The 14,639-nt window shown below is 41.1% G+C and overlaps 1 protein-coding gene across 7 annotated transcripts in view; it reads right to left on the bottom strand.

The window, feature by feature from the left end:
- Positions 1 to 2,971: 2,971 nt before the first annotated feature.
- The window catches only part of LOC148012422 (pfkB-like carbohydrate kinase family protein), a 194,361-nt gene continuing 182,693 nt past the window's right edge, over positions 2,972 to 14,639 (bottom strand). For 2 of the 7 annotated variants that reach the window (XM_087669698.1, XM_087669699.1), the window contains one exon: positions 2,972 to 3,451. In XM_087669698.1, coding sequence (XP_087525824.1) covers positions 3,394 to 3,451 — 58 coding nt within the window. In that variant the 3' untranslated portion in view covers positions 2,972 to 3,393. Of the gene's footprint in view, positions 3,474 to 4,077; positions 4,109 to 14,639 lie in introns of those variants that run through there. The other 5 variants (XM_087669697.1, XM_087669691.1, XM_087669692.1 and 2 more) reach the window with 5 other exon arrangements.

Here is a 14,639-nt window from a genome sequence, read left to right as displayed (position 1 = left end):
ATCAAAACATGTGACTGGCCTTTCCTTATTTGATACTCATTGAAAGAATAAAGAATAAGTGACAAAAATGGATGCTTGCCACCTAAAGTATACAGGTGTGCAGTCATGATGTGTGAAGTAGAGGGTGGTGTAGGCATAGATGTCTTTACTCCCAACAACCTCTTACTTAAAGGTGAATGTGCCTCTAGTGAGAAGAGAATAAGAAAAAGTGACAAAGTAAAAATGTACATAAATTACAATAGGATGAGGAACATAAATCATCTCATCCTACGCCCATCATTTTTCAAAGGAAGACAAAACGTTCAGCTGAGATCTGCAAGATTCTTATAAGTTAAGTTCTTGACAAGATCAACGAACTTGTCCTCTACCATCTCCTTGATGAAGTGATAGTGCACCTCAATGTGCTTTGTCTTCGCATGGAAGACCAGATCCTTGGCCAACTAAATAGCAGTTAAAGAGTTTGAATGCAACGTAGAAGTAACATTAATACCAAGGTCTATCACCAAACAACCTAACCATAGGGCCTCCTTGCAAGCATATGTGATTGCAACATACTTTACCATAGTAGTAAATAAGGCGATGCATTTCTGCACACTGGATATTCAAGAAACAACACCTTCAACAAAAGTGAAGACATACCCAGAGGTGGACATCCTACTATCTACATGTCATATATAGTTGAAGTCAATGTAACCCATGACTCTAGTATCTTGACCACCATAGCAAATGATTATATCTCTAGTGCCTTTCAAATACTTCATGATATCCTTTACGACATTCCAATATGGTCGACTAGGTATAGCCATATAGCGTGCCACCACAACTCCCACTACAAATGCTATGTCTAGATGAGTGGCTATCACAACATACATAAATTTTTCCACTATAGATGCATGATAGCCAATAGGCTTCACATCCACATAAAGTACTAAGATAATAAGACTGCCATCATGAGCCTTCTATGTATAGAGACATGGATCCATATTACTATGTGTATATCTTTGTAAATGCATGAAAGTATCAAACTTATGGTGCCATTTCCTAGGTATCTACTTAAGGCTATAAAGGCTCTTTCTCAACTTGCATACTAGGTGTTGCTTGACTTTTTTCTCAAAGCCCATAGATTGATGTATATAAATCTCTGCATGGCCTCATCCTGGGTAAGAGGCCCACCAGTATATGTTACCATAACATAGTCCATAAAAGACATAAACTAATCATGCTAATGTCTATCTCTAGTAGATCATTGCAAAACAAGCTATGGAGCTTGCAAATCGTATTCAACATCATGATCATGGGCCACTAGAACATTAGCTATAGATTTTCTAACTAGTTGTATGGTTTCAAAGCCCTTAGATTGATGTATATAAATCTATGCCCGCCGCTCCCAAGAGTGACTATCACCTATGTGCATGGCCTCATCCTAAGTAAGAGACACACCAGTATCAGCTACCATAACATGGTCCATGAAGGGCACAAACTAAGTATACTAATGTCTATCTCTAGTAGATCATTGTAAAATAGGTTCTGGAGCTTGCACATCCTATTCAACATCATGATTATGGGCCACTAGAACATTAGTTGCGAATTATCTAGCTAGTTGTATGGTCTCAAAGCCCTTAGATTGATGTATGTAAATCTCTGCCCTCTTCCAAGAGTAACTATCACCTCTGCGCATGGCCTCATCCTAGGTAAGAGGCCCACTAGCATATGTTACCATAACATAGTCCATGAAGGGCACAAAAATCAATCATGCTAATGTCTATCTCTAGTAGATCGTCACAAAATAGGCTGTGGAGCTTGCACATCCTATTCAACATCATGATCATGGGCCACTAGAACATTAGCTGTAAATTGACTAGTTGGTTGTATGGTAATAGGAGGCTTCTCTTGAAATATCACGTTGTGTACTTCAACTATTTGATCAGTTTGCTTATGCATCTTCTTCTTATGGAAAATATCATGGCTATTGATTACCTTCCTAACCTGCAAATCCCATAGGTAATAGACTATCTCACTTACATCCCTATAACCAAGGAAGACACATTTTACTAATTTAGGATCTAGCTTATTGCATTTGTCCTTGAAAACATGGCAAAGAGCCTCAAATCTAAAGATATACAAATGAGCATATGATATAGGATTTTTAGACTATACATCCTCAGCAACTTGACAACCAATAATAGTACATGGAGATTTGTTTATCAGGTATATAGTAGTAGTAACTACCTCAATAAAAAAATGTTGCAATAAGACTACTTAACTAAGACTCTCTTTTGAATTGTCTTGTTTATGCACTCGCAACACCATTTTGAAATGGGGTGTAAGGTGTGATCAACTGACGCTTAATACCATGCTCATTGTAAAACTACTCAAATGCTTTAGAGACATATTCACCCCTATTATTTGACATTAGGCATTTTAGCTTATACCCATATTTATTCTCAACAAGATCAAGCAAACATTGAAATGTAGCTAATATATTAGATTTCTACTTTATGAAATATACCCAGACATTATGTGAATAATCATCAATGAAAGTCACAAATTACTTCACACCACCTAATGATTAACAAGGCATGGGACCACATATATCACAATGAATAAGAGCCAGAGGCTCACCCATGCGCGTATGCTATACTTCTTATGAGAACTACGTTACGATAGAAATGAAACCAATTCTTATGCGGGGATACATGAAAAGAATCCCATGAATCAAGTAGCTAACAAAAATTGTGAAAAAGTGGACGAGACATAAACCAACTAGCTAGTATCAAGAGAAAAAATTGCCAAGTTGTAACCATCATTAGACTTAGACTCCAAGATATTTATCTCCTCAATTTTTATGTGAAAATTACTAAGAACAATGCTACTATCATAAATCTTATCTTGGATTTTTCCCTTGCCTTTCTCATTGTGTATCTTACGGCATTGTGGCCTAACATGGCTTTGCTTCCCACAATAATAACATGTAGGAAATGCCTTACGACCACATGACTTATTATGAGACTGTCTGCAATATTGAGACCTTTGTAAGTCTCTACCACAATGGTCATTACCGTTCTTACCATCATGTTTGCCTCTAAAAGAAAGTGTCACAAGTAAGAATAATATGAAAAGATTATCCTTATACTAAATGCCCTGTGAAGTCAACAAGTTAAAAATTGAGCGAAACTCATTCAAATGCACAAATACACTAGTCCTTTTATGCGAAGATCCATAAGCTGTTTCAACCAATACATCTGTAAAATAGGACTTTGCTTGTTATAAAGATTGCATATCTTTTTAAATAATTGCCAAGCATTATCCTCAGGTACCACAACATTGAGACAAACCTATTTAGACAATGATAATATAAAAGTGGATTTACATACCTCATCCTAAGTATCCTAATCAATGTCTTCGAGCTTGACACTCTTGGTTTTCAAAGGCGTAACCTGCTTCTTTTGAACTATTACATGTCATATATGTGACTGTCAATAGGTGAAGTTTGTGTCATTAAGCTTTTCAATATTAAAAATAGCACTATCATTCGAAGAATCAACCGTAACAACAGTATACCAATGTAGAATCCAAGAGAATGGACCATTGTAAATGATTGCAAATTAGCACCCAAAATTCAACCAAAACAAAGGTAAAACAAAAGAAAATACCAAAGTATAGAGTTGTCCACCAACTACAAGTAATAGACTATCAAAGTACAATGTCTACTTTCTAAGATGATGGTGAAAACTGTAATTATAGCAATACTAAAATAAAGACATGTATATATCAATCCAATTGTGGAAAAATAGCCAAGAAATTAAGCTTCCACTCCCAAGAATATTTGAGTAGCAACTAGGATACAAAGCAACAGCCAAGTATAGACCACTAGTATCAAAGACTACCACAAACTCAAATTGTCAATAAGCCATACATTCCATAAGTATATACATCATTGACAAACTATTGATAGAGGTGAGTGCTAGTGTCCAAGGCATACAAAATCAAATGAGCCCATAAGCACAGATAATTGTATCCAATAGCATACATGAGAGCATATGTATAAACGAAGAGTTTCATTGTCTCAAATAACCAAGCTTTGCCAAGTAACTACAAGCATCTCCCACTAGAAGCAAATTCAGAATGCAAAGTGAGTAAGAAAAGCTCAAGACATATACATTAAAGCATCTAAGAAGCTCGAGTGCGTCACAAATATATTTGAGAGCATAAGTATCAAATGAAGATTTAATATTTGTAAGTTAGTAAAGCATATAAGCTCAAACCAACTTACGAAAGTCCAAGTACATCAAATGCAGCTCAAATCCAAGTACCAAAGCATGCCATAATATACATATCCAAGCTCATACATCAATAATAAATATGGCCATAGACATGTAGCATACTTAAAATACCATGTAGAACAATAGGCATTCAAAGCATGAAACTCACTTTTGTATGCTTGATGTCCAAACTATTATGATAGCAATAAACCTCTGCAAAATTGAGCTAATGAAGCTCAAAACAATCCAAATAGCATTCCAAAAACATAACCATACCATTTGGGCATCAAAAGAGAATCCTCAAAGCATCAAACATGCATTATGAAATTCATTGTTTGTTGTCTAAACTAGAATTGTTTTGTTCTATGTGAAACAAAGAATAAAAAATTGTACAAAATCAACTCTCATTGGGCTTTTCGTTTCTAGATATAGAATGTCAAAAATTTGTTACCATATGCAAAAGTTATTGTTAAAATACAAAAGTACTCTCAAGTTGCCATAACTATCCACAACTTCTACAACATGCTTTGTATCTACTTAAAAGGGATAGAATGGCTACTCCTTAGCTTAATAAGTACTCAACAAGGGTCAGTTAAGCCTTGGGAAGCTCCTCGACAAGGCAAGAGAAAGTTGGAGCAAACCAAGATAAGGAAAGACTCAATGTATACCTCGAGAGGAAAAAACAATGGTTGCCATGAAACCTTGCGCTGAAACGTTGAATCCGAATTGAAGTAGAAGATGAAGAAGCTTCTCGAATGGTTGGCTCTGATACCAATTGAAAGGCAAAGCCTAAGTGGAAGCACACAAGTGAAAGCAAGAGTAAAGTAGAAGCTATGATGAATGGAGCAACAGAGAGAGACATTGTATGTGGAAACTCCAATAATCACAATGTGTGATTGACCTTCTCTTACTCGATAATCACTAAAAGAATAAAGAATAAAGTGACAATAGTGTACGCCTACTATCTGCAATGTACAAGTGTGCAGTCACAGTGTAAAGTAAATATAGGGCAACGTAGGTATAGTTGCCTTTGCCCCCAAAATTTAATATTAGGACTTTCAATTTATTTCTCCTTATGTGTTGGTAGAAACAAAAGAGCCATCAAAAGACCCCTTACTTTCATATCCAAGAATTAACAACTCCATCTGATCTTTCACTAGCCTCTTGTTACTATCAAGTATAGGTTGATGATGGAGGATGCAAGAGCTCATGCGGCATCGATGGCTCCCATCCACATTGGATTGGAATAGATGCCATGGAGACACACAATGAAGAGAAGTTCCATTTACTCTATAGCATCAATTTACTTGTTGTTATCAAGTATGGGCTAATGATGGAGAATGCAAGAGCTCATGTGGCATCGATGGCTCCCATCCACATTGGATTGGAATAAATACCATGGAGACACACACAATGGAGAGAAGTTCGATTTACTCTATAGCATCAATTTACATCAAATTAAGGAGAAAGGATTAAGACATGTGGCCATTCTTCTATGTTACCTATTGTCACTTCTCCCCCCCAAACTCACCCCCACAAAAAAAAAATTTCTTTTAAAAATGTATATATAAAAACATGCCTTGTTTTTAAGTTTAAAAATGTAGTTATTTTAGCAATTTTTTGTACTGCTTGGAAACTTGGAATCATCAACACAACCTAATTGTCAATCGCATAGAGTATACAATATCCTTGGGAGATTGAAGGTATATCCATGGTTTTGCTAATCAAGGTGATGTATAGCTACCAACATTTATTATAGAGGAAACTCAAGTCCACTAAAGGCATTCCAATTTCCAGATATACATGTGATGCTTTGATATTTCAAAAGTAAATATTCCAACATTGCAACTCATGTGCCTGGGTCAATACTCCATCTTGAGGCTCACAATTATAGGGGCCTTGCCAATCATTATATCAAAATGTGATGGACTTTGCCAATATTGTTAAATGATAGGACTAATCTATGTCTTATTATCTGGCTAGAAGTGTGTAACAATTTGACGTAGTTTATACTTGGAGGAAGTATACAAAGAAGGGTGGAATAATTGGCTTTATGCTAATTGTTGGAACAATGGCAAGAGAGTAAAATAAGAACACACATTATGTGCGAGGGCAAGGGATATACTAGAGCCTAAGGACACATTGCATTAATTATAAAATCAATCAACAAAAATAAATAAGATTTGACAAAAACTTATGTGTCAAATATATAATATTTTATGAGTTCCCCCTACCATCATGGCACTTAGCCAAACAACTAATGGGCAATAATATGAAAACTAGCAAAGAAACTAGGGGATGATTATGAGCCTACTTTACATCTAAAATCTCTTCAATCTTGGAACTTTTGTTCACAACTTTAAAATAATAGAGAATAATGAAAGATAATAACGACCCTTAGCAAGGTTGTTGACAAGGCCCAACTAAGTCCTAGAAGTCTGATGCTAATAGGATAGAGTACCATGGTACATGTTTAAAGCATAAAAATGCATAGTTGTACATACATGGTTTGTTGAGAGCTTAAATTTCTTTACTACAATTATGAAGGTTTGCTTTGAATCAAGACAATGAAACAAAACAAAACAACGAACATTGTTCACAAAGTAACTAGTTACACAATGATTTAGTTAGTTGTAACATTGATTATAGAAATTAAAATAAATACATGCACCATGACCATGCACTCAAATTAAATAGTATATGAAAGATTAAAATCATCTAGAACATATTGGTAAAGAAAACCATAGATACTCACAAAATCATCATACGATATAGCATTATCCCGAACAAGAGAATCACAAATAAAATACCAACAAAAATCTTGAAATCATGTAGTAGTGCCTTGTTCTTGTATAGGTTCCTGATACTCCTAAGATGTTTTCAAGGGAGTGCAACTTGAAAACCTGATAGACTAATTGATGTGAAACTAGAGAAATTGAGGAATGTTATTAAGATTCAATATAAGAGGATACTCCATACACCGACTTGCACATCACTCATTCAACAATATGCCCAAACCTTTTCACCAAAAGTTTTCCAAGAAGAAATCTAACAAAAGAGAATCTCTAATGTGATGAAGTAGCCTGCACTTAGCTTCATGACCAACTTTGAAAGAAGCAAACAAGAAACAAAAAGCCTCCATTTTACCGAAGGAAGAAACAAATCAAAGGAAAGAAACAAAGAGAGAAGGTGGTGAACTTACCTTCTTCAATTTTTAGCAAGAGTAGTGTTTCATTTACTTGGGGAGTATTTAAAAAATGGTGGTTCTAAATTTGGTAACTATTAAGCCATACTAAAGACATCCTAAATATATTTCTTGCTACATTTAGAATAATTTCAATCATTGGAAATAATTTCTACTCTTAGGGTGCATGTGGAGGACTCGTCATTTTTAAGGAAGGTTTCAACAACATTTGGTTACACTACTAAAATTAGTGCTCCTTGTACTAACAAACTCAGTCTGGAGACATCTTAGTAATATTGCTGGCACATAGCAGCAAATGTCTTCAACATGACCATTTTGGAGACTTATTTACAAAAGGATTTAGTCAGGCTGCCCGATCTTTTGTCATTCATGAAGCTTTTGTGATTACTAAAATGGTGGATATGGACATAAATTGTATTGACAAGAACTCTCAAAAGCAAAGTGTCAATATAGCAAGCAACCTTGAATGGAGTTGAACCCTTTCTCTGGTGTTAAGACAGTTATGTACTGTGACATTATTCTCAGATTCTCCAAAATATTAGCACCACTTACGCAATAGAACCATGAGTGCAGTGAAAATGATGCAACCTAATTTTCTGGAAGCCCTTGCAGGAGCAAGATTAGGTTACCCACCATGCTTTCTTTATCATAAGAAAGCTCACCTTATTGTGGCGATCGCAAGCCTCAACAACAAGTGCAAACAGAGATTCATGACTTCTTATTCTAAGATATTTTGCATAAATCAATTCATTTATTTTTGTGAACTGGGTTCTCCAACTGGCCTGTTTTCTAAAATAATTAAGGATCCGGAGCTCCTCCGTCACGTCGCGCTGCTGCCCCGCCCCGACTGTCCCCTCGCACCAACCCGACCTGCTCCCTCGTGCCCACCCTGCTTGCGCTTGCCCATTGCCATCGCACCACCCCTCCCCTGCCCGTTGCCCTGTGGCGCGCCCTCCCCCCGCCAGCTCCCTCCCCCGTGGCGTGCCTGCCCTGCCTAGCTCCCCTCCCCGTGGGGTGCTGCTCCCCCGCCTAGCTCCCTCCTGCTACCATCCCCTGCGCTGCCCCTGCCATACCCACCCTCACCCTGCTGTTTGGCACTGTCCTTCCTGCCTCTTTCACAGGCGTAGTGACAGCCGTAGGAGTCCCAAAGGTACGGGTGGCAGTGAAAGAAGCCAAGAATATTCCACAATTCCTAGAGATTGAGGCACGCGGACACTCCTTCAGGCAGCACATCATTGTGACTGGGCAGCCTCAGCAATGCCTGTGCTGCCATAACTTTGGGCACGAGGCATTAGAGTGCACACGCTTCGGAGCTAGGGCAGCTTCACCGATAGCCCCACAGGTGGATGCGGACGGTTTCACACGAGTACAGAGACGACAAAAGAGGGAGACGGCAGGGGGCCCACAGGCAGCTCCTTAGATAGCCATGGCAGGGAGTAGGACGGCGAGCGTCGCCCCCCCGGCAAAGCACCACGCGGCCGCCCCCCTCGCCCTACTTGACAGGTCCACAAGTCTACACATCCACCCCCCATAGAGGCGTCGCAGGCCGCCTCACACGAGGGCCCACATCCCACAGCCCCCACCTCCTCCCCCCCCCAAGAGTTTTTTTGCAGTGGAGCGTGGAGTGTTCCCACTATCCCTGGAGATGGGAATCTTCGTGGTACGCAAGTCTACGAGCGGCAAGGTCCATCTACTAGCACCATCGGATGGACCAAACTATGCCTTCTTCCTTTAGACCTCTCACACAAGAGATTGGACGACAACTCAGATAGAGGAGGAGGTGAAGAGCTAGGTGGCAGACCACATCTCCCAGTGGATGGGAGAAGGTGGGCTGGCACTTATCTCCCAGTAGTGGCCGGGTTGCATGATGGACATCAACTGGTGGGCTGGGGCCGAGGTCCCTTATCTGGGCATTATCTTTTGAGCCCCTCCGCAGTGGAGAGAGCCGGTGGATGTGATCGAGTGGCCCCTGGCACAGGCAGCCCGTTTCTACCAGTGTACAGAGTGTCGCCTCTCAGCCTGGTTGATAGATGCCATGGTGGTACCACTAGGCGCATCCATCACCCCCATGGTCACCCGAGGGCTACCACGGCGGAATGGAGTTTCACCATCCAGGCCGACAGCAAAGCGTATCCGCATGCCTCATAGTTCCTCTTCTTCTTCAGCAGCTTCCACATTGAACAAATGCTTGTTCGGTCAGTCATCACAGGTCTCCCTATGAGTTTACACCTTGCATCCTGGAATGTGAATAGTCTCCACTATAGTGGGGCAAGTGGTTCCAGGAAGTTGATTGTTCGGTGGGAGCTACAGCCGGCCATTGCTGAACGGATTGACATCTTACTTCTACAGGAGCATAAGCTCACTTCTACCCAGGCCCAAAGGGTAGGAAAGGTACTCCCGGGCAGCTCGCACACTTATTGCAAGCACGCCATCGGTGCCCACGACAGGAGTGAAGGCGTATGCACCTCTATTGGCTTGAGTCTCACCGCCTGTGTACAAGACCACAGGACGATAGTGGCAGGGAGGGTTCTATGGATCAGATTGGATATTGGGGATTCATGCCTTGGAGTTCTTAATATCTATGCCCCTACTGAGGTTAGGGCACGCAATAGGTTCTAGGTGGAGATCGTGGATGGACTCCTGGATCGTTGGAGGAGACTTCAACAACTTGGAGGCTTTAGAGGACTAGCAAGGCAGAGGCAAAAACTACTAGGGCATGGCTAGGGAGGAGCAGGAGGCATGGGAGGTCTTCCTACTCGAAATAGGAGCATGCGATGCCTGGAGAGATCCTGCCTTTCATAGGAGGGAGAGGTCGCTGGACTTCTCTTGGGGATACAGGCGGCCGGGTGGTCCTGCTGGAGCGGTTGGAGAGGTTCTATGTGGGAGAGTGGGGATGCTCTCATGGAGGCCAAATTGGGCAGTTGGCGGGACATCACGTTGTCCGATCATTGCTCGGTTCTCCTGACACTTGATCCCCCAGCATCTACCCTAGACACATGATCCTGTCTGATCCCTGACTCAATCTATAGGAGGGAGGAGGTGAAGAGACAAATTGAGCAGATTTGGATGAGGGAGTGGGGCAAGAGGGACCAGTTTGCGGAGGAGATTGCAGAGGTCCTAGCCGAGTCCAGCAGTATCTGCCAGGAGGCAACCATACAGGCCATGCAATAGAGCTGGGAGGAGGAGAGAGCACTTTGGCGGGACCTTGCAACCATGTAGACATTATTACAGGAGGTGCCAAGTAGTCCCACCTTCCACACAAAAGAGGTGTATGCGCGAGCAGCCATCGCTCGCCTAGAGGACATGCACTCGGAGTTCTCTTTCTACACCTTAGTAGCCTTCTGGCCGCGGAAGGAGGACACGATGTGCAAGGAGGTTTTTCAGGAACACTAGTCTCACACCTCAGGAGAGCAGATACGCAGTCTTTGGGATCAGTATATGGGAGGACTCGTTCTAGCCCAGATTGTTGAGAAACATGGATCTAGAGCTAGTTAGCTATGGTGGATGTAAATCAAACATATGATACATTATTAAAATGAGAGATTGTAACTCAAGTGAATTAGGTTCCAAGATAGATTAGCTTGGACTCATAAACACAATCTTGAGTGAATCAAATTGATAGTGCCATTTCATTGAAATGAGTGTCAAGTACATGCTTATATAGCCTTTTTGGATAGTACAACTCTTCCTCTTTGTGCTTATGGGATTTTGGACATCTCTTCTTAGAGCTTCTAGAGCATACATCTTTGTCATATCTCTCATACAAAGCCACTTATGGGCAAGCCTCTTTTGGGCACACATTCAACCTCTATGGGCATACATCATTTGATTTCTCAATACCCCCCCTCAAATGATGAGTGTCTACCCTTACTGGCTTTTGCCTCCCCTGCATGAAAACATGGACCAGGAGACTAGCTCTTTGGCAGCCTAGTCAAGTTAAGGCTTGAAACTTTACATCTTTGGTAGGGTTTTTTCAATATCCACTATGGGAACAAATTCCTTAAAACAGTTTGTCATAGTTGTTGATGGTAGCGGAAGTATCTTTTTCTTCTTTTTCATTCATGAATTGATTTTGGTGGTGGTTATTCTGCATCTGCTGTGCTCTTTTCTTGTGAAAGCATTCACTGGCAATATGGCCAGTTTTACCACAATAATGACATGTCACCCGATTCCTGTTGTCGGTGTTGAATCCTCGGCCTCTTCCCTTGGGTCCAGTAGCTCCTCTAGTGTATAAGAGGTTTTCCCTTGAGCTGGTCTCTTTTACATCTTTGCTTTTAAATTTGCTTTCTCCATCAAGCAGTGAGTGCTCAATATCTTTGAGCGAGAGACTCGGAACATTACTTAGAGTGGATACAAGGTTCTCATATGGATCCTTGTTTACACTTGCAAGCAGTATGGCTATTGCTTCATCTTCATCAATATTCTTTTTAAGAGTTGCAAGTTGAGTTTTTAAACTCTTAAACATTTAATGTGTATGGTTATAGAAGCACTGTCTTTGATATCTAGTTTATAAAATTGCATGAGAAGTTTTACCTTTGAATTCTTTGCTTGGGTACCAAACATTCTATCAAGTTCCTCCCAGGCGGTTCTAGCATTTCTAATGCCAAATATATGATGTAGCACATCATCACTTAGTCCCCATGCAATGATGCCTAGTGCCTTATTATTCATCTTCCTCCATTCTTTGGATTTGAACTGGTCTTCTTCAACGAACCCGTTTTCATCATCTTCCTTCTTGTTATCTGCATCATCTTCAAACAAGTCCCATAAGTCTTTCCGCATAAGATGGTACATGGTCTTCTCCTTCCAGGCATGGAAGCCTTCACCATTAAATTTTGCTATATGTTCCACTTCAGTCATCTTTAGTAGGAGGTCTTACCACGAGAACTCTCGGCAGTGTCTATCCTTTTACAAGAAGATTGAGATTTACAAGGGATTCGATAATTGTGCAAGCAAATAATTTCATGCGGGAAGGTCTTACCAATTGGCAATCTTGCTCAATGGCAGTGTCTAATCCCGATTACAATTTCAAAAATTGATATTGAATTTCAGTGAAGGTTTGAATGCAACCAAAGGTGTGTGTGAACGAGGTTCTCAAGAAAGGACTAGTACGAATTTTTTCTTAAAATGGATAAAACAAGGTGTGAACAGGGCTTTAATAAGGGAGACTTCAAAACCTTTAATGATAAGGTTTTAATATAGTAAAAAATATATCATTTTCTGCATTCGGTGGTCAGCATCAATTCAGCCTTCCTTAATCAATGGCTTTCACAGGTTCCAGCTTGTCGTCTCGTGCAATGCTGTGGCTGGAGAGACCGCTGTTGGTCAGCTTTACAGTCAATTCCTCCTTGCCATCCCCACCAATTCCTTCAGGCGGAGGGCGCCCCAAGTCTGCATCCTTGTCGGCAGCTGGCACTGATAATAGAACTCTCTCTCTCTCACGGTTTTTCAAAACAGGAGAAGAGCGGCTGCTGGCGCTTTCCGGAGAGAGAACCTGCTTTCCCGCCAGTCTCTGTCAAGCATCCAAGAGACGAATTTGAAGATGCAGCACCACATGGAGCTGCGTTCTATCCTCATGAAGAGCTTCATTATGGTGAACGTTTCTCATGGAGAGAGCCGGAGCCTCTTGGGACTGCAGTGGATATCAACAGAAATGGGGTTGCATATGCCACAGGCTCAGAAATACCAGGATTAGGAGGGGGAGCAGTTATGGGTGTAGGCACACCTGGTCTTGGTGTTGGTGGCCTGGTCTTGGTCTTGATTGTTTTGTCTTCCTCAATCACAACTGAGGAGTAGAAGAAGAGGTCTGCCCCATCATGTTTGCTTTCCCTAAAGATGATTTTAGGGACATTGAGAGCAGCCCCACTCTGCAGCAAGACAGATCAGTCTGATCTGAGGTAGTTCCAGACTCTCCACCTAACAACCCAAACACCAAGTCTTCTCAACTTGAGCTCTCTTCCTTCCTCTCTATTTCTCTGTTAAAAAAAAAACAGCCCCTTCAATATAAACTCTAAACTGATCTTCTTGAGTAGCAGCACTTTCTTCCTTGAGCTCCTTTGGTAGCACCTCCTTCCTTAAGCTTCTTCTCCTCGTACACACAATGGATGTTGGATGGTTTGAAAGATTGGGATTGGAATGAGCTTGTAAAAGGAGAAGAATGAAGGAGGGAAAATCCTAGAGCATGCACAGAAGAAGAGATTCCACCTACTAGCTTCCTAGCTCAGCCATGGCTCCGATACCATGTTGAGAAACACGGATCTAGAGCTAGTTAGCAATGGTGGACGCAAATCAAACACACGATACATTATCAAAATGAGAGATTGTAACTCAAGTGAATTAGGTTCCAAGATAGATTAGCTTGGACTCATAAACACAATCTTGAGTGAATCAAATTGATAATGCCATTTCATTGAAATGAGTGTCAAGTACATGCTTATATAGCCTTTTTGGATAGTACAACTCTTCCTCTCTGTGCTTATGGGATTTTAGACATCTCTTCTTAGAGCTTCTAGAGCATACATCTTTGTCATATCTCTCATACAAAGCCATTTATGGGCAAGCCTCTTTTGGGCACACATTCAGCCTCTATGGGCATACATCATTTGATTTCTCAACACAGACAAGGTGATGGAGATTGCCATTGACAACTACAAATGCCTTTTCTAGCAGGAGATAGCCTCAACTAGAGAACAACGATGTAGACAGTAGGTCTGGGATCACATCCCGTCCCTCGTTATAGAGGAGATGGGATGCTCCCTCCTAGCCCCCTTCACAGAGAAGGAACTAGAGGAGGCTTTCCATACACAAGACGGGTAAAAATGCCCAGGAGAGGATGGCCTCTCTAAGGCTTTCTTCACTACCTACTAGGAGGTGGTAAAGGACCCCCTACTGATGGCCTTCCAAGAGATTTTCACTTCAGGACAGATGCCAGGGAGTCTTTTGACAAGCCTCATCAATCTTCTCCCCAAATGGGGAGACCAGTTGGAGCTTTTCCAATGGAGACCGATCACCTTATTATTAGTGGCCTATAAGGCACTAGCAAAAATGATCGATAGACGACTACACCCTGTGCTTTCAGACATCATTCATGACACACAGACAGGCTATGTCCAGGGTAGGGGCATCCTAGACAATGTATTCACATTCTTTGAGGCGACAGAGTGAGCTTAACA

This window comes from Lygodium microphyllum, chromosome 27, assembly GCF_053477565.2.
Source record: "Lygodium microphyllum isolate KBCC chromosome 27, Lygodium_microphyllum_v1.1.10, whole genome shotgun sequence".
NCBI classification, from domain to species: Eukaryota; Viridiplantae; Streptophyta; class Polypodiopsida; order Schizaeales; family Lygodiaceae; genus Lygodium; species Lygodium microphyllum.
Note: the sequence above shows the minus strand (reverse complement) of the source record. Positions and strands in the feature narration are given on the sequence as shown.